Source organism: Malus domestica, chromosome 15, assembly GCF_042453785.1.
Source record: "Malus domestica chromosome 15, GDT2T_hap1".
Classification (NCBI taxonomy): domain Eukaryota; kingdom Viridiplantae; phylum Streptophyta; class Magnoliopsida; order Rosales; family Rosaceae; genus Malus; species Malus domestica.
In genome coordinates this window covers 53,007,479-53,033,411 of record NC_091675.1, presented here as the reverse complement: position 1 = coordinate 53,033,411, position 25,933 = coordinate 53,007,479, and the positions used below count along the sequence as shown (strand labels likewise).

General features: G+C 37.9%; 5 protein-coding genes across 8 annotated transcripts; 3 read left to right on the top strand and 2 right to left on the bottom strand.

Annotated features, from left to right (window-relative positions):
* Positions 1-466: 466 nt before the first annotated feature.
* LOC103402383 (phosphatidylinositol 4-phosphate 5-kinase 7) lies at positions 467-8,369 on the top strand. The gene is made up of 10 exons (XM_008341131.4): positions 467-922; positions 2,042-2,188; positions 2,283-3,350; positions 3,836-4,003; positions 5,058-5,223; positions 5,683-5,793; positions 5,885-6,072; positions 6,926-7,080; positions 7,339-7,507; positions 7,940-8,369. Exons 2-10 carry the CDS (start codon positions 2,172-2,174, stop codon positions 8,217-8,219), a joined length of 2,322 nt encoding a protein of 773 aa, XP_008339353.2. The 5' UTR covers positions 467-922; positions 2,042-2,171; the 3' UTR covers positions 8,220-8,369.
* A 937-nt stretch (positions 8,370-9,306) lies between these two features.
* Positions 9,307-14,501, bottom strand: LOC103402382 (uncharacterized protein At1g10890). 4 transcript variants are annotated; one of them, XM_070814838.1, is made up of 6 exons: positions 14,331-14,457; positions 13,952-13,999; positions 13,650-13,874; positions 12,372-12,683; positions 10,223-10,442; positions 9,307-9,704 (listed from the first exon to the last, which is right to left on the bottom strand). In XM_070814838.1, the coding sequence occupies exons 3-6, from the start codon at positions 13,790-13,792 to the stop codon at positions 9,438-9,440; spliced, it is 942 nt and encodes a 313-aa protein (XP_070670939.1). In that variant the 5' UTR covers positions 13,793-13,874; positions 13,952-13,999; positions 14,331-14,457; the 3' UTR covers positions 9,307-9,437. The 4 variants fall into 4 exon arrangements, with proteins under 4 accessions (XP_070670939.1, XP_008339351.3, XP_070670938.1 ...); XM_008341129.4 differs by lacking the exon at positions 13,952-13,999 and having other exon boundaries at positions 13,650-13,813; positions 14,331-14,501; XM_070814837.1 differs by lacking the exon at positions 13,952-13,999 and having other exon boundaries at positions 14,331-14,488.
* Positions 14,502-14,587: 86 nt separating this feature from the next.
* On the top strand, positions 14,588-17,626 carry LOC103402381 (uncharacterized). The gene is made up of 5 exons (XM_008341125.4): positions 14,588-14,834; positions 14,934-14,992; positions 15,168-15,217; positions 16,957-17,099; positions 17,209-17,626. The coding sequence occupies exons 1-5, from the start codon at positions 14,815-14,817 to the stop codon at positions 17,411-17,413; spliced, it is 477 nt and encodes a 158-aa protein (XP_008339347.1). The 5' UTR covers positions 14,588-14,814; the 3' UTR covers positions 17,414-17,626.
* Positions 17,627-18,679: 1,053 nt separating this feature from the next.
* Positions 18,680-19,416, bottom strand: LOC103431782 (uncharacterized). The gene has a single exon (XM_008369951.4). It carries the CDS (start codon positions 19,222-19,224, stop codon positions 18,781-18,783), a length of 444 nt encoding a protein of 147 aa, XP_008368173.1. The 5' UTR covers positions 19,225-19,416; the 3' UTR covers positions 18,680-18,780.
* A 1,255-nt stretch (positions 19,417-20,671) lies between these two features.
* On the top strand, positions 20,672-25,188 carry LOC103402380 (transmembrane emp24 domain-containing protein p24delta3-like). Its single transcript, XM_008341124.4, has 4 exons — positions 20,672-21,120; positions 22,837-23,049; positions 24,668-24,744; positions 24,841-25,188. The coding sequence occupies exons 1-4, from the start codon at positions 20,908-20,910 to the stop codon at positions 24,983-24,985; spliced, it is 648 nt and encodes a 215-aa protein (XP_008339346.1). The 5' UTR covers positions 20,672-20,907; the 3' UTR covers positions 24,986-25,188.
* Positions 25,189-25,933: the final 745 nt, after the last annotated feature.

Here is a 25,933-nt window from a genome sequence, read left to right as displayed (position 1 = left end):
ACACACATATCTCACAATTTGTATAATAACATATATCACTCCGTATTCCGATCATATTAAAAAATCTCTTCACAAATAAAAGTACAACTGTGAGAGAATCTGGTTAGCAAATTGCACAGTAGCAGCTATATACCACATGACTTTTAGGCGTATTAGCGGAAGACTGAAGCGGACCAACCGACGGAATCCAATCCCCACGTGAATGACGTTTCGTTTGCTGCGCCCAGACACACCCGATCGGTCCCCCTCAGTCCTTAGGTACGAGAAATTTTTTATTGTATACGAACATAGATAATACATCACGTGTTTTTATATAAATAGTAAAAAAATTTGTTTATTTTTTAAATTATTAAATTTTTGACATACATATTCCATCATTTGTACAGTAACATGTGACGTTCAATGATACTGAAAAATCTCTCCACCGGTATACTATTTGGTGGCAGTGGACTTGGTCCGTGTCAGCGAGACATACATGCTTTCCTGCTTTTAGAAATCGGGATCGGGTACCGCGCTGGCACACGCTTTCCCCCGACTCCCTCTGCCTGCATGCCTGCCTGTTATCCCATCAAAGTCCACGTGGGTCCCATCTCCCATGTGATGATGCAATGAAGGTAGGAGGAGAGAGAACAAAGCTAGTGGGACCCAAGCCACGGTCGCAACACACGTGGCAAGATTCCCGAAGTACGGAATCAAACCAAAGAGCTCTTTGTATTTCGGATGGTTTTGCCCTTTCCCCTTAGCTTTTCCTTAATTCTGCGTTTTATGCATTCTCCAGCAGGTGAAAAAAAAAAATAAATCAGCAGCTTCAAACCGAATGATCGCGAAAATTTCGGTTCTCGAAAGCCGAAATCCGGTTCGGTGAGCTGAGAGTTCGTCTCGGTTTTCGATTCGAGTTTTTCATCTGAAGTTCTGAACCCAGGTGAGCGGGTGCTGTTCTTCCTCGTTTAACTCACTAATTATTTAATTGTTTGTTTGTTTGTGCATTCATATGTGTCGGAAACCTCGTGAAGTTAAAAAAAAAAAATTTACTATTAATTACTATTAATTACGCATGCGCGTTTTGTATAAAACTCTACACCAATTGGATTGCCACAGGTGGTGGTAAAGTTAAGGTTAATATATCGATGTTGATTATTAGTGGATCACTAGACCGTCCTAGGAACTTTGCCAATAAATAATCTGTTGGATCATTTTTTAAAAAATTATATAAAAATTTCATTAGTGTTTGAAAGGAAAAGAAATTTATTTTCCTGTTGTAAGATACTATGAAGGAGACGATGGTTAGCCGTATAATTCGTTGTGTGGGAAATTAGTAGTTTATATAATTAAAATTATTTGAAATTTAGGTTCTGTCATTTTATAAATTAGTGTCGGATTTGTCAAAGTTTCAGATTTGTTAACGGAAGACATGGTGCAAAACCAAGCACAGTGATGTTCTAAGATTCATACAGCCGACTCCACTTAGTGAGATAAGGCTTGGTTGTTGTCGTTGTATTTGTTGTCAAAGTTTCGGAGACGCTCTGTTGGTAGCTTGTTGCAGATCGTTTCAGTCCAAAAAATTGTAGTCATATAGTGATGTTAAGAAAGATATAAGATCTATGGTTTTTAGCTTGGAAGTAGATGATTACGACAGTGAACCAGTGTTGTGCTTTTTACGTTAAATCCTTAGGGTTTGTTGCTTAACATGGTTTGGAATTCGATGTATGGTAGCTTAATCGCGTTTTCTTTAGACTTGTTTGAGATTCCTTTCTGAAAGCTACGAGCTACCAAAGTTTCTATAAATCAGCATTTTACGCTTTTCAAATGTGCCTCATAATTTAAGACAAAGAAATGAATTTATCCACAACCACAAGTCAGAACAAATGTGTGATGATCTAAGAGGATCCTGCATCTTTTTCTTAGTGCACAAGTGATCAGAATCCTGAAACCATTAGCTTTTCTCTATTTGGCAACACGAAATGTGAATTATGATGTATTGTGCCTATTTATTTGATGTATATACTGAGTCCTGAAACCCGCTTGCCTGCTTCTGTTGTAGATAGTGAAGCCGATTGAGGAGTATTTGTTTTACTACTTGATGATCCGTCTGTCTATAGTTACAAAGCCTGTACGAGATTTAAGTTTGTGAATGATATCCTGGAGAGCTAAGTTGATTTTTATATGCTGTCATGGATTACGCTGTAAGGTAATAATTCTCAGGTTATATCTATGTCTTCTCTCCTCTCATCTATACACCAGGTTCTGTAAATAACATCTTTCGTTTTTTATCTGTTGTGTAGCGAGAAAGCCTTCTCAAATAGAGATGTCTATGTCGGGAACTTTAAGGGAATTCTGCCTCATGGTAACGGTAAATACACTTGGTCTGATGGAACAGTATACGAGGGTGATTGGGAAGAAGGGAAAATGACAGGTAAAGGGAAGCTCATTTGGACATCAGGAGCACAATATGTCGGTGATTTCTCTGGCGGTTACGTTCATGGTTATGGCATTTTTAATGGACCTGATGGTTCTTTCTACCACGGTTCCTGGAGGATGAATGTTCAGCATGGGATGGGAAAAAAACAGTATTGTGATTCAGATATCTATGAAGGATCTTGGAAGGAAGGAGTACAGGAAGGCAGTGGTAGGTATTTGTGGAGTAGTGGGAATACATATATTGGGAGTTGGAAAGGCGGGAAAATGTGTGGAAGAGGGGTCATGAAATGGGAAAATGGTGATCTGTACAATGGCTCTTGGTTAAATGGGTTAAGAGACGGGTCTGGAGTTTACAGGTTTGCTGATGGAGGATATTATTTTGGAACGTGGAGTCGGGGCCTAAAGGATGGAAAAGGAACATTTTATCCAGTAGGAACTAAACATCCATCCCTAAAGAGGTGGTGCAGCTCTGTAGGATATAGCAGTGACGGATCAAGCTCGTTGTCTGGACATTTGCTAAATTCAATGGAAGGCAAGGCTAGACCAACTGTCAAGCGCAGTTTTTCAGAGAAAATATCTATTGGTGGAATTTTAAGAAATTCGAGACGTATATCACACAAGGCTATGTCATTAGATAAAAATTGGACTGCTTGTGATCCTTCTGGAGAGTTTATACGTTATGACTCCTTATGCTCATTGTCCCAAGCCTCTGAGGATGTTCAACATGAGACGCGAGATAATAACACTTCGGTTTATGAGAGAGAATACATGCAAGGGGTGCTGATCAAAGAGAGAGAGAGGAATCATACTGAGATATCCCGGAAAAATAAACAACGAAATAAAATTTCAGTGACACCAAAGAGTTCATGTATTGACATGTTTGGAGCCCACAGAAGCTATTATCTAATGCTTAATTTGCAACTCGGTATCAGGTAAATCGGTTGACCCACATCTTTGTAGTCTTAAATTCTAATACTACTATGTTCACAAAAGTGGCCGTTTGATACTCAACAACTGGTTTGCATGTGTGTTCAATGTTTCTTATTTCATGCATATTCACTGGCACTGAGCTCAATATTTTGCCTGACGTCTGCAAGTACAGAAATTTAAAATATTGACGTTGTAGAACATTGGATTGTATAAATCCTTGGCTTCCAGTAATTTGTCAACTGAAAATTACTCCACAAGTAGCTTGAATATGTCATACCTTTTCCTTTTTGGTTATAAATTGTTGCCGCCTGTAAGTTTTGGTCATTGTCATCATTGTGCAACATAACTCTGGTTAAAAAAGAAGAACAAAAAAGGTCCTTAAGTTTTATGAAATTTAGTTTTTGCCTTTGATGTATTTTCTGCTGAAGTCATTATTATTTTGATAGGAGTTTTCACACTTACTAGATATTGTGTTTGAAGCTTACAGGTACACTGTTGGGAAGATCACACCAGTTCCTGTACGTGAAGTTCGATCTTCTGACTTTGGAGAACGAGCCAGAATAAGGATGTATTTCCCCAGAAGAGGTTCTCAGTTTACACCTCCGCATTATTCAGTTGATTTCTATTGGAAAGATTATTGCCCGATGGTCTTCAGGTAATAGTTGTCTTATCCACGTTTCCTAACCTCTGAAAGTGAGTGACATAATGAGCACCATGCATTTGGATTGTTTGGTTTCTAATGAGTGCATATTTGTCTGCATATGTCTCAGTGAATGGAAAATCTTATGTCTCAACTCTCAATGAATGGAAAATCTTAAACTCTGATTCGTTATCTTTCATCCATCGCAGCAGATAGAGTCAGCTCTCAGTTTTTGTTTTGGTTTGATCCTCCCAACTTTGTGCTTTTGCCGTTTGGAAAAGAACCTAATATATGAACTTGAGATTTGAACATTTTGGCGATATAGATAAATAGTGTAAATTTGGTAAAATACGCATCTGTCGACTACAACAGTTGTTCTCTCGGCATTTCTCTCTTTTTGAATGTCATATAACTTTCTTCTGTGCTGCTCCTACTTTTTCTCTGAGTGTCCATCAGCCACAGTTGATCACTTTTAAATTTACTTGAGTAAATTACTTTGATTTCTGGGGCTTATGAAAAATAAAGAAACTTCACACTATTTGTAAAAAAACACTAGCCTTCTCCGTCACAGTGGATTTTAGCAGAGCTTTTAGTACTGGATTTATGCGCTTGAATAAGGTAAGTATGGGATGCTACCTCTACTTAATGATTCCCTGGCCTCTAAAGTACCAAGTAGCCCTTATATCCGATCTTGCTTGCAGACTTCCAGAATATAATAATTGTTGGGTGTTGGCTCAAGCTCTAATAGGTTAAGCGTTTCGTAATGTGCTTGTTGTACCAGCATATTACATGGTGGGCCTCCATAATTGTGATAGTTCTGGAGAATCTGGAGATATGGAATTTCAAAAAATGACGCTATTTCTGTTAAATGTATCAATTTGATTCATTTGTATGTTCAACTTATTATCTTGTTTAATTGGAATCATATTCAAATATGTTCAAGTTTAATTAGAGTCATACATGTCTTAATCATATAGACATTGTATCCTTGCAAGTTTATGTTTCGGCTGTATCCTGTGCAAATAAGCATATGGATTTCCTTCTGCCTAATGAAACTTTCACATTTCAGGAATTTAAGGGAAATGTTTAAATTAGATGCTGCCGAGTACATGATGTCCATTTGTGGCGATGATGGTTTAAGAGAGCTTTCTTCTCCGGGGAAAAGTGGCAGTATCTTCTATCTTTCTCATGATGACAGATTTGTGATCAAAACTTTAAGAAAAACAGAACTGAAGGTTTGAACGCATGAAAACTTCTATGCTACACGCACAGACACACGATAACTTCTTTGTACTCAAAATGCCTGGCACACCAAACCATTTACTTATCTTATTAAATAAACTAAGTAGTTGGCTAATTCTTATTCACGCGCTCCATCTTTCTTTCGAAGGTAGTTTCTTAATTTCTTAGTTAATTTATGTTTACCAAATTTATAGGGCTCATGTTATAGAATCCCAGCTGAGTGATGGTTTTATCAGTGTTGCATTCATATGATATTTAATTACCCTTTATACTCCTTTTGCTTCTTACTTGAACAGAACGATCAATCAACTCCGAATGAGGACTTAGATTTTGCTTTTCCCTGATTGTTTTATTATTAGCTTCATCTTCGGCAACTAGCTCATTTAGTCCAAGTTTGAGAAGGATGTTAAAATGAATTATGAATCATTTTCTTCTTCCCAATTCACATGCAGGTTCTGCTCAAGATGCTGCCTAGCTATTATTGCCATGTAGGAAAACATGAAAACACTCTCATCACAAAATTTTTTGGGCTCCATCGGATAACATTAAAAGGTGGAAAAAAGGTATCGAGCTACTTATCACTCTCCCAGATTGCGGTTCTGCATTGGATATCACCTTGGTTGGTGTGACTTATTTTAAATGCATTGTTTTTAGGTACGGTTTATGGTCATGGGGAATATGTTTTGCACTGAATTACGAATTCATCGCCGTTATGATTTGAAGGGTTCATCTATTGGAAGATGTACAGACAAAAATAAAATTAGAGAGAATACCACATTGAAAGATCTGGATCTGTCATTTGAATTTCATATGGACAAACTGTTGCGAGAATCCCTTTTCAAGTAAGTCCTGAGTTTTTATTGGTAGTGAGTTTTTGAAGGTATTTGTGATTACCTGTGAAATGTGCTTTTCATTGTTTAAGCATCCTTATGGACTAACTTTTTCTTTTTTTTGTTACAATCTTTCAGGAATAACTTCATTGTTCGTAAGATTAATAAACATTTGCAATATAACATACTGGGTCCGAGATCTAATCGTTAAAAACCACTTGCAAGAGAACCTAACACACTCTAATTCTCCAAAATCTCCTGAGATATCTGATCTTAAATCTAGCTAAAGTTTTGCTATGGATACTTAAGACATTTTGGGGGGCTGGTGAGGGTTCCTCTATGTGGTACGCTAAGATATTTGTCCTGCATTAGTTTCTCCTTCCAGTCCTCTGCATCTGGTCTTTGGATTCTGACCTGTAAAAAAGCTTGCCTTGAGGAAGAGCCAAGCCGGTTGAAGAGATATTTCAACCTCACCCCTAAAATTGTATCATGCTTCTTTCCCTTGTTGATTTGTAAGATAACAATGCCTGATATCTTCTGTGGTTGATTAGTTTATTTGATTTCGATGTTGTATAGTGGGAGGGGTTCTTGGTCACTAGTTTGACTGAAGATGGGAAACGTAAAAAATGTTCCGAATGCTTTTGGTCAATTTAATAAGCTTCAAGTCGATTTTAGATTTCCGATCAAAATGGATTTGAGATAAGAATTCACTTTTTTTCTTTCTTTCTGTTTCTGCAATACACGTCGTTGTTTTCCTTATCGATTATGCATGAGTCCCAAAAAGATAATGTTAATAAGAATTGGTTGAGTAAGCCCTTACACATTTTAACGTCTTTAGGAATCTTTCCTCCTCCTTGTTTTGCAGGCAAATATCACTAGACTGCATGTTTCTACAATCTCAGCAGATTATCGATTATAGCCTTCTGTTGGGCCTACATTTTAGAGCTCCCGAGAATCTGAAGGGATTTTCGCAACCTCCTGCTGCAATGCACAACGATGAGAGTTTACCTACTAATGATGGTAGGCATCTCTTTCTGATTAAAAATACTTTTAAAGTGAACTTGTAACTGTTTTACGTATGTTCTGATATCTTTTCTATTTGGTGATGTGAATAATTTTCTTATTAATGATTTCTTCCGTACAGTAAAATCATGATGAAAATGACATAGAATGGAACAATATTGTCTTTCCTTCTTGCCATGATTCTAAGACCGACGATTTCCTATATCTCGCACTTTTAAGTACTGAATATCTCAACTTATATTCAAATTTGAATAGGTGTGACTTCCCAAGGGGAGCTTTTGATTCCTCCTAAAGGTCTTCTGCTGGTAACCCATGAGCCTGGCTCTGTCAGTACCGCACCAGGTCCTCACATCAGAGGAAGTACATTGAAAGCTTATTCTCTCGGTGACAAAGAAGTTGATCTTCTAGTCCCCGGTACAGGAAGGTACTTCATACTTTTGCACTTTGATATATTTTGAAGTTTGACGCCATAAGCATTTGCATCTTCTGTTACCTTCTAATCAACTTTCATCTGATTTGGATAGTTATGCTGATGTGAGTAACTTAGGGCTCATTTGGAAGTGTTTTTAAAATGACTGAAAGCACTTATAGAGAAAATGTTTTTGGGTTCCAAAAGGATTCACTTGCATTTTTGCTAAGACTGGTACCAAAAGCACTTTCAGCCAGTTTAAAAGCACTTCCAAACGAGCCCTTAGTAGCACATCTGCCCTGCAACGCTAGTTAGACTGCCGAAAACATAGAAATTCATAGCTTGAAAACTGTTGTTGGATTCAGCACTTCATTTATTTTCTGCTGAGTCTTACCAATTTATTGTTTGAGCACCACATCGTTACTGTCATTTGATTTTTTTGCTCAGGTTAAGAGTGCAATTAGGTGTAAACATGCCAGCCCAGGCCTATCATAAGCTTACACAGGACGAGGTCGATTCAACAGAAGTAGAACTTTTTGAATTTTACGACGTGGTTCTTTATATGGGGATAATCGATATACTGCAGGAATACAACACGAAGAAGAAATTTGAGCATGCTTACAAATCATTGCAGTTTGATCCTCAATGCATTTCTGCTGTGGAACCGAAGCTGTACGCTAAGCGTTTCATCAATTTCTTGGAGAAGGTTTTTCCGGACCTGCCATAACGTTTTCTTACCTTCTTTCGTGTTCATACTCATTTCTCCGAGCAACACGCGATTCTTGTGTAATCATTTGTAAAGTGTTGTGATCTAAGATTTCAATGTATGATATCTAGTTGTTTTAAGAATAAAAGTATACATCCGTTGTTGGCACAAGGTGGATAATGAGGCCAGAACCCAATTACTGAATGCTGATTAGCATTTTAATCTGGTTCACTTTGTGGAGATATTTTTAACGTGCCCAGAACACGAGACTTTACGTCATACATAATTATACAATTGAAGGAATGGAATTTTATTTTTCTTTTCCGAGTGTTCCTCTACTTGTACTGGTGATCCGGACGCATTGAAAAATCGCTCCATTTTGTAAATGTTCCACCAAATTCAACTCTCAGATATTAATTTTTTTTTTTTTTTTTTTTTTTTTTAGTTGTGGTATTAATTACTTGGGAGCAGCCTCTCCATAAATGGGGGTAAGGCTAGCCGACATTCACCTCTCCCAGACCCTGCGTAAAGCGGGAGCCTTGTGCACTGGGTACGACCTTTTAGTTGTGGTATTAATTACTTAGCAATGGGGAGAAATGGGAGGAATATATAAACATTAGTGACAACAACTCACTAATCAGGTTGATAAATAACACACAAAGATTCCTCCATTTATGGATAAAATATTTCGACTAATTTGGTTTCAAATTGCTGGATTCCTCAATACTTGGTCAATCTAGCAGCTTTTTTGTTATTAAAAAGAAAGGATGGTAAACTTTATTGATTTCACAGATCAATATAAATTATAACTTAGATCATGGAGAAGGACATCCCCTACTAAATAAGGGATTGGTAAGCTTACCTGCTACAATCAACATCTTTTGGAGACAAACTACGTTATGACACGTGGTGTTCCGAGCAGTAACGTACTCCTCGCTTAGAAGTGAGAGGGGAAGTGGTCAAATGTTTAAAAACCACAGACGAACATAGGGGAATGCATTTCGCCGAAACCATGAGAGGGAGATTGAAACCGCTCGTGTTCGAAAACAAAAACCCCACAATAAACAACATTGCAACTGGTTGCAGCTACTTTTTGACAATTGGGGAATTGATAACATTGTAACACCAAAAACTGTTTTGACCAAAAATATTTTTAGATTACAAGTACAGGCGCAGCAATCAAGTCCAGGGACGGCCATAGTCAAAAGGAACCAAGCGGAGTTCCATAAAAAAAATAAACTATTTGGACCCGAATGCAAATGACAATTTTGGCCGGGATTTGTTCTTACCCAACAGTTTCATTTGATTCAACCGTGCTTCCTCCTCCTCTTGTTTCTTCCTTCGCAACGCCTCTTCTTTCTGTCTCTGGAGCTCTTCCAGTTCCCTGTATCGCTCCTCCTCCCTCCGCTGCTGCTCCAAAGCCTCCCTTCTTTGAGCTTCTTCCACTCTCCTCCGGTTCTCTTCAAGCATCCCTTCTAGCTCTTCTTTCTCTTTTCGAGCTTGTTCCTGTAGGACACACAAACACACATAACTTACTTTGATTTGTTCCAATAATATAGAGGTAGGAAAAGCAGGTGCAGACTAAAATAACATCCCATCTGGAATTGTGATTGTTTAAAATAATTACAAAGCCGAGTAATGCAATGTCTAGGTCTTGGATGCTCCCTGCCCCAATGTCTAGGTCTTCCAGCACCATCACCCTTTGCAGATGAAAAATACATACTTACGGTAATGATTTTCCATTATCTTAAAAACACCTATCCTGTGTACTTATACCACATCTGCTATTTTACTCTTTTTTTTGCGTAAGCTCTGAACCATGTCACTTTCCCGAACAGAACAATTGTTCATAAAAGTAATAACTCAAAAGACGAACGGTAACAATAACAAAAAATATTTTCAAGAACACAGAAGATGCGCATCCAACAACACCAAATGGTGAAAACACATCATGACCGATACATGTGCCTCTGCAACAAGAGAAAGTGAGAATGCCAGAGGCAACATGGTAGCCTAAATATTACCTCCTTATGCCTAGCCTCAACCAGAGCTGCTTCCTTTTCTTTCTCAAGTTGCGCTGCCACTTCAGTAAGAAGCTTCTTCCGTCCTTCCTCCAACTGCCTCTGTATTTCCACTTTAATCTCATCGGAGTTTAAGCTCTCCTCAACTTTCCTACGAATTGCTTCTTCCACCCTCCTTGAAGTCTCTTCTTCTAGCAGTTTCAATTCTGCTTCTTGTTGCCGCCTGAGAGTACAAGCAAAAATGTTAAGCAATAAAGTGGTCTCTCATATCAAGAGGGGAACTGCCGCCTGAGTACAAATAAAATTCCAATTCACATATACTGCTTCCCTTTTTTTACCCCTCCCCTTCTCTCTCGTCATTATCTGACTGAATAAATGGCAAACTAACCTTCATGAGGACAAAGGCACTATAGATACGCTTATGCTTTTAAGGCATACCTCTAACGTATCCTGATCCAAACAAATGAGTTTCAAAACTGGTGAACAGTAGACAAACGATGCACCCATTTTGATCATCAAATATAACAAGTTGAACTAAAGCAGTATCATCCTTCAGAAAAGCCTTTGGAGGAGAATGTCAAGTATACCTGCTGCATTTTTAAAACTAATTATCGTGTTACTTCAAATTTAAACTAAATGCATTCTTGACATGATATGACTACAGTTCTATATATATGGCCTAAGCAGTGTGTCTTGAGTGTGATAAACACTAAATGACGAGACATTGAAAAACATTCACATGTCAGAAACGGCAGTTCAACACTGATGGAGACATACGGTTGCCACGTGGCAGAATGGAGTACAATCAGAAGCCAACAAAGTCCAAATCTTAAGGAACAAGTTTACTAAGGCCTCGTTTGATAGAGAGGATTAGCGTGGATAGGACTAGACACTATATTGCAGGCATTTTGAAGGGAGAAATGGATGACAACTTCCCTATTTTGTCCAAGTTGAAGATAACTCATGAAGAAAAATGTCCCTTACAATCCTACCATTTTTGTGGGGACTGGTAGGGATAGAAACCTTCAACTTGGACAATATATGAAAGTTCTCATCCATTTTTTCCTTCAAAATGCCTTCAATGTAGTGAATAGTCCTATCCAAGTTAGTCCTCCTTAACGAGGCCTAAATGATTTGGTAAACAAAAGTTAACCAGGACTTTTCAGTCTACCCAACTGTTGCATGGCTCAGCTTCTTAGGTTAGGCACAACAGGTACTTCTAAAGAATCTCCAAACACTTAGGTCTACCATATGGTTGGTCTCGTACACCAAATGGACAGACTAGATATCTCCGAATACTCCAATAATGAACTTATGCAGGAAGATGATCGTGTCCTGTAGAAGCATATGTCTGAACGAGTAACGGAAAGTAAATCAGCTGTGACCAATAATTTGTGGATGTGAGGAGAGCCACTGATTTATGAATGTGAAGAAAAGTATCATGTGTTGACAGGACACTGTGCTTTAAAATTTAAGTTAGAGTGCATTTATTCTTGATAAACCACTAAATTCTGTACAGATCTTATTGACTAGTTTTCACATAACCAGACCTCCTCAGCCCCATTGTACTCAACCCACCCCCGATGATCCTTAAAAGGTGCTTGACTGCATTACTTACCGTCATAAGAAGATTAACAATACTTAGAATCAGAATAGATGTATCTGGGATCAGCTGCGTACAATCTGGAGTCTAACTAAATTTCGTATTATTGACTTCTGAAATAAACAAATAATTAGTGCATCTCAATTATGAATAAGTAAACAGCAGCCATCCTTAATTTAATTGTCAGAGAAAGTACCATATAAAACTGAAATGTTAACAAACAAGCATGTGCCACAAAGTTAGGCTAGGCTAATTCAAACATCAACAGGAGGTTCTTTCCCTAAAACTAATTACGCTACGGTTTTAATGAACAAAACACAACAGTAAGCATCCAAAAATACTACATTAACTTTCAGGAGAGCTACTATTCATGTAGAAATCACTACTCTTAAATTTGAGGGTAGCAATGAAAACAATCCCACATTACATCTTAGCGCAAAACTCAGGCAAAGAGTTAAAACTGTCAGTCTACTCTAAAAGATGAGCTTAGAAAAAGGTTAAAAAGAAAAATTATATCATAAAACAATTGATGTTCCATAATTGTTATACCTTTTCTTCTCTTCTTCTTCTTCCTTTCTCAATTTCTCAGTAGCATTTTTCTGGTCCAACAATCCAAGACTTGAACTAGAAGATTTACGAATAGGAGACAAGGAGGAGCTCCTACTTCTTTGCCTCTTATAACGCCTCAATACTGGAGAACGACTTTTACGGCGTCTTGGGGTTGGAGAACGACTTTTACGGCGTCTTGGGGTTGGAGAACGACTTTTACGACGTCTTGGGGTAGGAGAACGACTTTTACGTCGTCTTGGAGTCGGAGAACGACTTCTTCGACGCTTAGGGGTAATTGAACGACTTTTCCGTCTGTATAGTAAAAACATACCAATTAGCAACGACAATTAAAATTGCACATGACTACACATAATCAATAACTATCAAGTCAGTCCACCATGTAGCACAAAGTATATAGAAACATGTACGGTTACCTCATACATTGTTAAGTATAACCTTTGTGTGCTCCATCTTTTATCACATGAAGAAGCAAAGGTCACAATCGAGCAACAAAAGAACAGCCAACGACAACCATCACCTGCTCACTTCCCTTTTGACGGGAAGAATCTGAATTCTTTTAAATTCTTAGGAAGAGCATGCAACCTTATATCACTCTGGAAACTCCATATTTTAATCCATATCTTCTTACTAGACTCTTATCCAATTATTTAGAAAGATAAAAAAAAATTAAAAAAAATTAAAAAAAAAAATATTCCATAGGTCACATGTCCATCAATGTTATATCGAAACTAAGCCAATCATCAGATTTTATAACAACATCAGCAATTCTTTGGCATTGGCATGACAGCAACAAAGCCTAAGGTGTACAAACCACAACTGTAGTTGAAGATCGGAAAAGCAAACTCAGAACATCAAATGTCAAAGCATACCAAATTTAGGCAATGGAACTACCAATTCCTGTCCACTTGAAGGTTTGAAGCAAAAAAGTCAAATATTAGCAATTAGCATACAGAATTTCAACTCAAAGCGATATTTCATGAGAATGCCCCATTTAGCTGTGACACCAACATCAACATAGTAGGTACCAGGTAAACTTCAAAGCACATATTCATTTTCTATAAGAAAAAGATTTACAAGACTTCATGATTGGAAAATGTACCACCAGATCTAAAAAGAAGGATAAGAAGATGCGTACAGAAACTCGAACATTATGTAAATCCAAATCCCATGAGCGATATGTAACGCCTCAATCTTTCCAAAAATTGATTGAGAATCAGTTAAATTAGCACAAGAAAGGGGGAATATTAACGGGATCACCTGCTATGAGAATACGAAGAATATGGAGACCGGCTTCTGTCTCTGCGGCTTCTCCTGCTAGACCGATGCCCCACTGGAGATGGCGAACGCCTTCGCCTATAAGAAGGTGATCGTGATTGTGACCGTGCCAAGTCACGAGGCATCCTTCCGCCTCAACTTTAAGCCTATTAGAAATATTTCTTAGAATGGAACTTGAACACTAACAACAATTTGTGCTACTGTGCCCTATAAAACCAAAATAAATCAATCATTAACGGTTCGTTTGCAGCCGGGAAACTGTCAAATGATCAATTAAGCAATACCAAAAACAACAACAATGATCCTTAACGGGTTCGTATTCAGCTGAGAAACTGTCACAAAAGACAATAAAATGAATATACAAAATTTGTCATGTAAACAATTAAGCAGAATATTGAAAATACAACAAATTAAAATAATAAAACACCAAAAAAAAAATCCAAATGAATAAGCATAAAATAAAACAACGGTGTCTGATTTGAGGCCTAATTAGGAACTGATTAATCAGCGAAGAACAATCTATATACAAATTCATATATAAAAATTGAGGATTTTACTGACAATTTAATCGCCGAGAAACTGCAAAGATAATCAAAATTTATCATCAATCGCGCAATAAGCATCCCAAAATTTAAAAAAATAAATAAAAAATAAAAAATATACCTGTGAAGCACAGAGCAGAGCAGATGGGGTACCTACGGCAAGAGAACAATCAGGGAGATCGGAAACCGCCCAACGCCGCCTTGACCAAAACCCTAATTCCTAACAGAGAGCAATTTGGTGCGACAGACAGACAGATATTATGATTAATTTAGGTATTTGATAAGAGTTTTGGGCTTCGGATGAAAATACGAAAGACGATGAGGGCCTTTTTCGTATTTTCATAAATGAAAAATAAAATAAAATAATAAAACATGACAAACCCAAAAGCACTGCGCACCAACACCTCCTAAATCCCCAACCCCGCCGCACCACTGACACCCCTAAAATTCCAACCCAGCCCCGCCGCAGCAACACCCAGGGTCCCACTCCGGTCGCCAACCATCGCAGCACCACCACCGCCCCAAACTACCCCACCTCCGCCACCCATCTAACCTTCCCTCTACACAGTCTCTCTCTCTCCCCCAAAGCTCGAAAGTTTTCAGTGATGGGGAAGCCAGGTTCACGGTAAGACCTTACCTCCATGGCGCACAACACAAGCCCTTCTCTCTCTCTCTCTCTCTCTCTCTCTCTCTCTCTCCTGAGCTTTTAATTTTTTGGTGGCAGATCAGAATCGTCGACCAAAGCAGACCGCAAGTTCGAAAAGAAGCTCGAATTTTATGCCAGTAAGTTTGGATTTTCGCCTCACTTTTACCTTAATTGTACTCTGTGTCTCTTGAAAATGAATCATATGAGTAATCCCGTTACTGGTTTTCATCTCCGATTAGTTTCTCACCGAAAAATTATTGCTTTTTGATGTATAGCTTTTCGGAAAATTAATTTTCTCAATGAACAATGCAGAGGTTAGAGATGCAGTTTCTTCCTTGGGTGCTCAGAAGGCTATTGTTAAGGTGAGGATCTCTAATTCATCAACTTTCCTTCTGTTTAACTCAATACCAATGACTTCACCGGCATTCTGTGTAGCGGGATTTGTTGTGTTACATAGTTTTTCTTGGTAGTTTAGGTATGTCATTGACGAGGCGATATTGGAGGAGGTCTGTAATGTCTCCTGGTATTTGATGTCTTGGAGTTTTTAGACTCCAGAGCCATCAATTTGGGGTGACAACATTTTGTGTTCATGTGTTTTCCGGTTGATTGTTTTGAGCTCATTTTTAGGTATTGATGGTTTGCTTGTCGTATTCTGAATCTGAGGCCATTTTTGATATGGAGGATTAGACTAGACTCGCTAAATGACTGGATTTTATGTGCAATCGAGGAAGACTATGAATGTTGTGTTCTAATTTGGAGGAGTAAATTGAAGTAATCATAAGAGGTTGATGCCTGAATCATATCCCTACTAATTCCACCATTTTCAAGGTGATTAATGGGGATAAGATAAGCTTTAGGCATCAACCTCTTAGGAATAGTCCATCTTAATCCTCTAAGTTAGATTACCACATCCATGTACTTCCTTGATTGCACATGAAAATCTAGTCATTTAGCTACTCTGGTGTAGTCCCCCGTATCAAACGTGGTCCTAGAAGTACATGTTTTGTTGTAGTGGAGCCGAAATTGTTATAGCAGGTTGATGACTACTCATGGTGTGGGCGTGGGTGTGGGTGTAGGGTCATTGAATGAAACTGAATAAGAAGCTACACCATGAATACAGACATAGGATTGTGTATTAAGCAAATGCCTCATGGAAGATCGGCACAAATTTTCAGGAGTTACTTTAGTAGTTTCTTACAGGTTTGAAGGGAGAGAGACAGTAATCATAGAGGCACATTTGTAGTCATGTATCAAAGACTGGGTTCTGGGAAGTTTAGAACTAACCCAATCTGTCAGATTGAGCTACCATAGGCCTCCCAACTCATGGAACCTGTGCGATTTACAGCCCTATTTGTAGTGGATGGAAAAAATATAGTTGTAACATTTTTGAATAATCAAGGATTTATGAGAGGGAGGGACCCTTCCGAGTTCTCTTTGGATAGAAGGGTGACCAACCATTTGGTGACAACACATGGCAAGTTGTGAGAGAGCATCCTTACACCGTCTATTGAAGCCCTAAGCTCTTCTGCAAAAACTAGGTTGTTTCATAAGAATGGACAAGTCTTGTGCTTGGAGGAATGGAGGTCACTGATTAAGAGAAAGGGGAAGCATTGTTGTTTGGGATGAAAAACAATGGGAGGTTGGGGATAAAGTAGCAGATTCAACATTCAAAAAGAAACCAGAAGATAAATGAATTAGAAATGGGGTCTTCGATTTAGTTTTCTGGGATATTTAAAGCTAATTACGGACTGCAAAATGGGTCTAGACAAGGAATAATAGGATGTCAGTGTTGCCTTCTTTTAGCATACATTGCTCTACATGAAGTTGGGGTCGCTTAAGGAAGGAAAAATGCAAGATCAGAAAAAATTGTCACTGCGTTGAAGTTCTTGAAATTCTGGATTCATTTTTCTTCAAATATTCCCCCAGCCCAAACAAAATGCTATATCAAGCCTTCCACTTGACATTCTGTTCATTGCAATAACAATATTTTTTGGATTTTTTATTAATTCTGTTACTGATATTACTTGAACATTTGTCATTATGTTTTAGTGTTTTTTTACAGTCCGTTGTATGTTAATGACTTAACTTTATCTTCTACCAGAAGAAGAAACTACGTAGCCGACAGAAGAAACTGAAGGCATATGATCTCTCTTCTTTTTCAGAATTCCTTCCTGAGCTGAAAGAGAAGCAACCCACTGCTGCTTCAGAGTTCAAGATAAATTGTAAATCCAAGAAAAAGCTAGTGTAAGTCATCCAGTTCTTCGATTCTAAATCCGGTTGCAATCTTTACCTTTCATTTTCACATTGTCCTATGGAATTTCAGTAAAGTAATAGTGGATTTCATTTTCATCAGATTGAAGGAAGGAAAGCAGTTGACTACAGTTCTTAATCATCCCACTTTCAAGTCGAATCCCCTGGCTGCCATTCATCAACACTTACAGAGCACTCAGCCAGTCGAAGATGTCAAACCAGAGAAAAGGAAAAACAAAAGTGGAAGCAAGAAGAGGAAAGAAAAGAAATCTAAGGCATCAGCCGGACCCCAAGCTATGGATATGTGAGTCGATACACAGACCCTCATCTATCTACCTTGCTGAGTCGGTTTTGTTCATATATCATCATGAATGTTCCAATGCTCAAACTTTGAATTTGCAATTTTGTTAGTCTCACTGGAACTTGTAACAGATTATATTTCAACAAAACAATCTGAATGCTGTATGTCAGGAAATTTTGAGCTCAAAATAATGTTAATTGTGACCATGCATTTATCGGCATGTACTGTTTTACTCACGGACGAGTCAATAAAACTGTCTTTGGACGCGCCGGGAGAGATCTTCTTGTGACATAAGATATATTGTCAGGTTTCAAGGACCATCTTGAAATTGGTTAATGGGAATAGTGTGCTAAATTTTGCCTAGCTGTTTGTTTACCAGCCATTGAGATTATTGTATGTCTTGTGATTTTTCAAAAAAAGAAAAAAAGAAAGTGCTTCTTTTTCCCCAGCTGGCCAATTCAGGATTCAGGCTGATTATTTTAAACTGTGGGTGGTACTATCCACATAATCGAGATGATCACCGGATCTCGCAGTTTGGAGTTGACGTACAAAGAAATCGGACCACTCATTTAAATCTTACGGTCTCTATTAGCTTATTCTACCAGCTCACCTCACAAATTAAGGGTTCATATTTCTCTCTCTCTCTCTTAAACGGTCTGGATTCTTCGGTCTGTTGACACCGAACTGCGAGATCTAAATTCCTACCCATATTTTACGTTCAAATTAATTGAATGCTGAAATGAAAGCAATTGGTGAGGGCAAAAAAGAAATAAAGTAATTTAGGTTAACGGTACAATTTTTCTTCAGCCCTACTCAATTATTGATGTCCAAAGTAGTCAACAATGAACAACAATCCACCATCAACCGGCTACCCACTTTTGTTTCTTCTCTTTCTCCAAATAAGAATTAAAATAAGTGCCACAAATAAAACGATAACAATTTACATAAAACGAATTCACCGTAATTATAACATTCTGATTCAATAATGTCATGTCATTAGTAAGTACTTCGCATGACATAATACTATATTATCAAAACACCGCATAAACAGTGAACTCGTTTCATACAAATTATTCTCCGAACAAAAACTTCCATATTCGAAAGGTTGTTCCTTTATGCCATGATCTTTTTCTCACCGTCTGCTCAAGTTAGAATCAGCCTCCCCGTACATAATTACAGCAGTTTTAGATATCGTTTCGCAAAAGAAAAAAAATAATAATAGAGGAATTTATATGAGGTGGATCTGATTCATTCATCCAAAACAAAAACACAATTCCAGAAGGTAATTTATTCTCAAATGTATTTTGTTTTGTGGAAGATTAAGCAAATACAAAGGCAGTAATTATACTTAGAATCTAATTAATACATGATTAATCAAGAAGGGTGAACCTTCTTGGTAGAAATGCCCTTCCAAGCCGATTTCATGGAAGCAGTGGCGGAGTTGAGTGCAGCCTCAATGTACCTCTTGGAAGCAACAGTTGCTGCATTTTCCATCAACTTCCCCATCCTCCTAGCCCCTTCCGCCGTCGCAACCAGGCTGTCCATTTCCTCTTTCGACATGCGTTCCATCTCCTCCTCGAAGCGTCGGAACTCGTCCATGGCGCTCTCCATCACCGAGTCCATGTAGTCCTCGGCTTCCTGCATGGCAGTCTCGGCTTCTTCCACCTCCTGTTGCTGTTCGAGCTCGACCGCGGCCCACGATCTGTAGGCTTCGATCTCGAACAGCTTCATGAGGTCCTCGACCGTGGAGGGGTCGAAGGATTTGTCATGCAAGGCTTCGTTGGAGAGGAAGCTGAATTGAGCAATGAGATCTTCCATGTTGTTGGAAACTTGTTGTTGGTGATTTGGTGTTGTGGGAGAAAGAATAGATCTAGCTTTAAGATTATGCTAAACCTAAAATGTGGGTAAAAAGTAGATGGGGTATGAAGGAACCTTCAACTTTATGTAATGGATTCATGGACTCATGGTGGGGATAGAATTTTGCCATATGGTCACGTGCATGATGAGACAAGCATGGCCAAAATAGTCCGTTGGAGGGACAAGAATTGTCTGCCCTCCCACTTTCGATGCCCTCCTTGCTCTTCTGTTTTGTGTGATCATGGTTAAGTCATGTCAACATTTTATATTATTTTTTTATAGAGATAATAAGACAAAAATGAATAGTAATATAAAATGTTGACATGGCGTAACTGTGACCACACAAACAGGAGGGCACGGGAGGGCACCGGAAGTGGAGGGTAGACAATCCTTATCCCCGTTGGAGAAAATGTGAAGGATGGGAGATCGAATCTTCAACACTCATTTTGTGTGTGGTTTCTGTTATTGATTGATACGTATTAAGTTTATAGCAATAAAGTTAAGAAAAATTAAATTTATTAACATGTGTTAATGAATAATAGAGGCCACATAAATACTACATGCAAAATAGATACAGAAGATTTGAACTCGAAGGATAGGAGGGGATTATCACACGCTATGATTGTAATCAAACAAAAATAATGGTCTAAGACTAAATAAGAGTGCGTTTATTATTTTTGTAAATAATACTGATGAGCTCTTTGAGCATATCTAATGTGTTAGGCAAGAGTCGGAGGCTAGAGGCCACACTAAAATGATGATAAAGCCTATCAATATTTTTTTAATTCGAGTGGTGAAGGGCTAGTGGCTAGGATTCTATATGTTAAATTGGGTTTCAGGCTACTCAAGGCTTGGGCTGAGCCTAGTTTGAGCTCGTGCCTAGGCTTCAATTTGAATTGGCAAATTTTACTCAATTAGAAGTTATTTTCCAATTTTAAGGCTAGATTATCAATTTGCCTAGGCCACATTACAATTTGGCACAAATATAAATTAAATATATTAAATTGTGATTTGTCTTCCTCATTGAAAATTCTCCATCCAAATTCGTCAAAGTGATGAATTTCTTATCGGATATTAGTGATCTAAAATATCTTAATTTTAATACTTCTTATTTTTCATTTAAGTGAGTTGAATCTGACACTTTCTTATTTACAAATTTACCTTCTCTCTATATATATAGATATAAATACTAGTGGTATTTCTCTTCACTAGAAAATGAAAGGTTTTAGGTTCGATTCTCGCTAAAGAATAATTTAAACGACATTATTGCTAGTCTATTTTAAGGCTAAGTCACCCTCTTATTTCAGTGTATACAATATCAATTGTTAAAAAAAACAATAAAAAAAATCACTAGAAGGTAATTGGCCGGCCCATATCAATCCATTATTAAGTTTCCAGTTCCGAAAAGGCCCAGTCTACCTCGCTCAAAAAACCAAAAAAAAAAAAACCTTGAGCCCAAAACCGAGAATTCACAAAACACTTTCCTCCCTTCCTCTGAAAAAGTCGACACAGAGAAAACCATCTTCGTTTGCTGAGCATCGGTATCTCCGCTTCGAAAACCAAGCAAGCACAAAACGTCGTCGTTTGGAGGGGAAACAGAGAGGGAGGGGGGGAGAGAGAGAGAGAGAGAGCAGAGGAGTTACGATGATGACGAGGAGGAGTTGGGGTGGGAGTGCGGTTGCTGCCGCCATCTTGCTGGTCCTGTGCTTGGCACGGACTGGTCAAGCCATCTGGGTCACCTTACCTTCCTCCGGCACGAAGTGCGTCTCGGAAGAAATCCAGAACAACGTCGTCGTTTTGGCCGATTACGTCGTCATCCCCGATGATCACTCCCACTCCCCCACCATCTCCGCCAAGGTCTGCTCTAATTCCCCTCTTTAACGTCGTCGTTTTGGATTCCTCATTTTATTGCAATAGGCAGATACATAGATTAGCAGACAAACCCAGTATTTAGTTTATCGGATTTTAAGCCCTTTGGGTAAAATTTAAGTAGAAAAGTGGATCTAAAACTTAAAGTTTGGATCTTTGTATCCTGCTTGGATGTTTTTCTTGCTCAAATTAGTTGATTTGTAGATTTTCACGTATGCCCTCCTATTATTTAAGAGCATAATAAATGAAACTCCTGCTGTAGAATGCTAAACGGGAAAGAACCCGAGAATTGGAAATTAAGTTTTTATTATCGAAAAAAAGTAATTACATCGACGGGCGAGATTGAATGAGTTAATGAGATAATCCTTCTATGTCTCACATGGCAGATAACTCAGTTAGATAAAGGTAGTTTACTTGCTTAGTGCGAAACCCTGCCTGTCCCATGATAGAACGAATTGGGTAACCTTAGCAGCTTCTTCTTGTTTAGCGAGGAAAGCCTGTTATGAGTAAGTGGAGGGGCACATAAATTCTGTCATTTGACTTGCATATCATGGGATCGTTTGGTGATTAAGATTCGGATTGCTCGTAAAATTCAAGGTATGTTGAAGGTAGGGTTTTCGTTTTGCTGGGTATACAAGGGATTAGACATGTTGGAAATTTATCCCTTCGAGTCCTACCATTTTGTGGGGATTCAAAAGTATGTGTAATTCATCTTCTACCTTCAAGCTACACAATTTCTTCATTCCTTCCATTAGTATACCCTGAGTATGGGTATAGTGATTAGTGAGTTATCCAATCCAATCATGGGCACCAAACAAGCAATGTGTTTTCGTCTTAGGTTTTTTATTCTTGTTTTTTCTTTGGGTGACATCACCTCATGGGAGCGTTCTTTGTCACAGGGAGAATGCAGCTTTAAGCCTGCCAACCATTACCCAATGTTTAGTTCATTGGCTTTTGTCTTTGTGTAAAAGTTAACGAAAAGGGAAATTTAATATGTAGTAATGATAATTTGTGTTGGAATATGTTCTACTCTTATGTTTTGTTGCTTGTCAAACCTTTTTTAATGTGGTTATCATTTGTGTTGGAATATGTTCTACTCTTATGTTTTGTTGCTTGTCAAACCTTTTTTAATGTGGTCAGTCCTTTACCTTTCTATGCTCTAGAAATGGGGTTTCACTGTCAAGGCCATTGCTTTGATCTGCATGTTGGGCTGCAGAGTCACGTTAACACCTTTTGCTGGGGTAGACCAATAATTACATTTGTTAACAATAAGACCATTGGCCATCTAAGTCATTTCTAGTAAATGTAAAGGTGGTCTATCCGCTGTATTTGGATTTTTTCTATATTAACATTTATTTGTTTTTCTTCTCTAAAGTTCTAATAGTAGCACTTGGCAAAGTTATATTAGTTTACTACCTCAAATATTTGCACGTGATTCAAACTTGTAAGTTGATGTCGGAGTGGGTGGTTAAGCATTATAAGTGACTTTGAGGGCGAAGTGCCTATTGTAGTCAAGTTAATTGAGCATTATATTTCCCAATATGATAACTCCTTTGGATCTTTAAAGGAAACAGTACTGGAAAATTACAAATTAGGTTCAAAAGCATTGACAAGTGCTCTACCGTCTTGTATAATTATCTTTTCGTCTTAGATTTTGTTCTGCTTTCTTAGCACATTTCATAGTACTTCTTGTTTCTTCTTTAGGTGACATCACCGTATGGGAACAATCTTCATCAAAGGGAGAATGCAACACACGGTCAGTTTGCATTCACAACTCATGAGGCTGGAAACTACTTGGCATGCTTTTGGGTTGATGGTAACAATCCTGGAGGTGGAGGGGTGAGTGTCAACCTTGACTGGAAAACTGGAATTGCAGCTAAGGATTGGGAATCAGTAGCAAGAAAAGAGAAAATTGAGGTAAGCACTGCCATAATTTATAGAGTTTACTTAGATATGTAAGTGTATAGAACATTCATCATTCATTGTTTTCTATTGTTTCTATTATTGGTAACACTTTATAATCCCTGGGACATGGACATGAACTGAGTATTATGTTTAAAGGTTTTTAAAACTTGGTGTCTGAAATAATATTAGAAATGAATTTGTGAGTTAAAAGTTGTTGATACATGTGACTACATATCTGTAATCTGAAGATTCTGAACTGCTTTACAAGAGTATTTAAGTTTCAAAAATGCCTGCTGAGCACAATCATGTCCGCAGAATTCAGAACATTTCATTAATATCAAAAGTTGTGTTGTGATAATTTAGAATATATCAATTATAAATTTATAATATAGGGAGGAACTTGATATGTCGAACTTTGGTAGAAAGGAGTAAAGTTTCATTTTATACTCACGAACTTTCTTTAGTTCTTATGCAACCTGAAGCACATACATGTATTTTGGGATAATGGATGCAGTAACTACTAATTGGTTGAAAAAGCCATATCCTCTTTAGAAGCCCAAGACTAAGCTCACTGGCCCAAATTAGAAAAATAGGGGATTTCTGGTCTAAAGAGAATTGCGCGTGTTAGTAAGAATCAGAAAAGGAAATATGATAATTAATAAATATTTCAAGTTTAGAGTATTTAGTGGATCGATTGTTATCTATAAGTCTATTTATTTGGGCCTAAGAAAACACAGCCTTTAAAGTTTCAGAGGTTTCCTATGATTTATGAGTCCTTGGGATTAAACGGATTGGTATGTGAAAGTTATGTACTGTTCAACGGTTGGTGCCTTGTTACCACCTGCACCTCTCCTCTTCCTTGTTAAATTCTTCTCCATCTTCTCTGCATTCTCTGAAAGAATTATATTTCTTCAAAATTTTCTTCCGAAGCCCACCATAACCATACTCAACAGCCACCCTTGCGCAATGCTGTATCTGTAATGGTGTATGTATGCTGAGTACCTAGAAGGTTGGTCCCTTGGGTGCAAGGTATACTACCTAGAGACCATTAGCTGGGCTTGTCGATGCAGTCATATGGTTATTGTTACTAAAGTTTTTATAGATCCTTGTTAAATTTTCTTTTGCATCCTTACCCTTGCTTCGGCTTCTTTAAATTTATCCACCCACATCTGCTTGAAATTTCCGCATTTGTTGCATATTGCTATCAATAAGTCTATAACCAGCCTAGCTAGGGTAGGTTTTTTTAGCAGAATTCTTACTCTGAAACACAATATTAACTAATCTAATTGGCATCAAATCAACCAAACACATGTATGTAACTGGGCAATGGGCATCCAACTTAACATGCAATGGAGTTCATCCAAGACCATATGCATGTTAGAAACATGTAGACAAAAGCTTAATTTGCTCGACTCACACGGTCAATCCCTGAGAAGTAATGTGCACAAGCAAGTTCTACGCGGACAACCTAATGGGGTCTTGAGCTTCTCCACAGTTCTTCGAATTCAACTTAACTCTGGCCAAAACATAAATGCCACTATGAGAATAACAGCCATACATAACTCTGACATATGTACTTTCCCACATATAAATAACAACCATACATAACTCCACACTTTCCCACATATAGGGTCTTGAGCTTGAGCTGCGGAAACTCGAAGGAGCAGTTGAGGCCATCCACGAGAATCTACTTTATCTCAAGGGCAGGTAAGATTTGCATAATAATAAGGATACATTCAACATTTTATGTGCTTCACTTGTGCAGTCATTTATTCCTTGTTTCTGTTTTGGATTTATACGCAGAGAATCAGAGATGAGGGACGTGAGCGAAAGAACAAATGCCCGGGTGGCGTGGTTTAGCATGATGTCGTTGGCCGTCTGCATTATTGTTTCGACCCTTCAGTTATGGCACCTGAAGAATTTTTTCCAAAAGAAGAAGCTTATTTAAGTGATGTTACTCCAGGTTTTTTTTTTTTTTTGTAGATGAAAAATGATATTGAGAAAGCAAAATTTGAATGTCATGTAATGTAAACTACGACTTCACGTACTCTCAGTTTTCGTGTTTTCCTTTACGGAAGAGAACTATGAAACGCAAAACAGTAGCAGATTTTAGTTTAACTTGGAAATTGATATCCATTCGTTTAAGTAGTATCTGATTATTTTGCTAATTACAGAATTGTGTCTCAGCGTGAGTTGTGATGTTATAGGCACTCTCTAAAAAGGATCGCACCCAAAACAACCATCCAACACAGTCAAAGTCCATGAATACCGCATTAGCAATGAGTTTTGTGTTGATGGTAACATATTATTTAGGGTTCGTTTGGAAGCGTATTTAAAAATTAAAAAAAAAAGTTTTTAGAGAAAAATGTGTTTAGGTTTTAAAGGTAGCACTTCAAGTGCAATTTTAGGATTCACTTGCGTTTCTAAGGATTGATTCTAGAAACATTTTTCATCAAAAGCACTTTCAGCTGTTTTAAAAACACTTTCGAACGGGCCATTTGACTTTTGGGTCTTTAGTTGACAATTTTTTTTCCGTGACATGTGCTACCGAGTGGTTTTGAAAATTAACAATTAGATCTTGTATATAGGTTTCTAGTGGATCTTTATAACTATTTGAGTGTGCATACAGAGATCTAATAAATTTTTGCAATGGTTTAATCTTTCATACAATTTATATCATTGAGTGAGACATCACATTGTAGCCGGATCTTTTAATTGAGAGAGAAATTCTCAAATGGAATGTTAGGATTAGAGGAGTCGTCCAACCATAATAGGATTTTCTCCCCTCTAAATTTCCTTCCCTCCCTTCCCCTCTTCTCACTTTTCCTTTTTTTCCCTTTCTATAAAGAAGTAACATCAGATACTGACGTGACTTAATATTGACCATTTAAATAAT

Bases quoted from the DNA above. Each gene is read 5' to 3' on its own strand.
- LOC103402381 (XM_008341125.4), top strand. From the start codon at position 14,815: ATGGGGAAGCCAGGTTCACG. The intron at 14,993-15,167 runs GTAAGTTTGGAT...TGAACAATGCAG, and splicing joins GAAGCTCGAATTTTATGCCA to AGGTTAGAGATGCAGTTTCT. The intron at 15,218-16,956 runs GTGAGGATCTCT...ATCTTCTACCAG, and splicing joins CTCAGAAGGCTATTGTTAAG to AAGAAGAAACTACGTAGCCG.
- LOC103402383 (XM_008341131.4), top strand. The intron at 4,004-5,057 runs GTAATAGTTGTC...TTCACATTTCAG, and splicing joins TATTGCCCGATGGTCTTCAG to GAATTTAAGGGAAATGTTTA. The intron at 6,073-6,925 runs GTAAGTCCTGAG...CTTGTTTTGCAG, and splicing joins TTGCGAGAATCCCTTTTCAA to GCAAATATCACTAGACTGCA.
- LOC103431782 (XM_008369951.4), bottom strand. From the start codon at position 19,224: ATGGAAGATCTCATTGCTCAATTCAGCTTCCTCTCCAACGAAGCCTTG.
- LOC103402382 (XM_008341129.4), bottom strand. From the start codon at position 13,792: ATGCCTCGTGACTTGGCACGGTCACAATCACGATCACCTTCTTATAGG. The intron at 10,443-12,371 runs GTATAACAATTA...TTGTACTCTCAG, and splicing joins GAAGAAGAAGAGAAGAAAAG to GCGGCAACAAGAAGCAGAAT. The intron at 9,705-10,222 runs GTAATATTTAGG...TGTGTCCTACAG, and splicing joins TTGAGGCTAGGCATAAGGAG to GAACAAGCTCGAAAAGAGAA.
- LOC103402380 (XM_008341124.4), top strand. From the start codon at position 20,908: ATGATGACGAGGAGGAGTTGGGGTGGGAGTGCGGTTGCTGCCGCCATC. The intron at 23,050-24,667 runs GTAAGCACTGCC...TCCCACATATAG, and splicing joins CAAGAAAAGAGAAAATTGAG to GGTCTTGAGCTTGAGCTGCG. The intron at 24,745-24,840 runs GTAAGATTTGCA...ATTTATACGCAG, and splicing joins CTACTTTATCTCAAGGGCAG to AGAATCAGAGATGAGGGACG.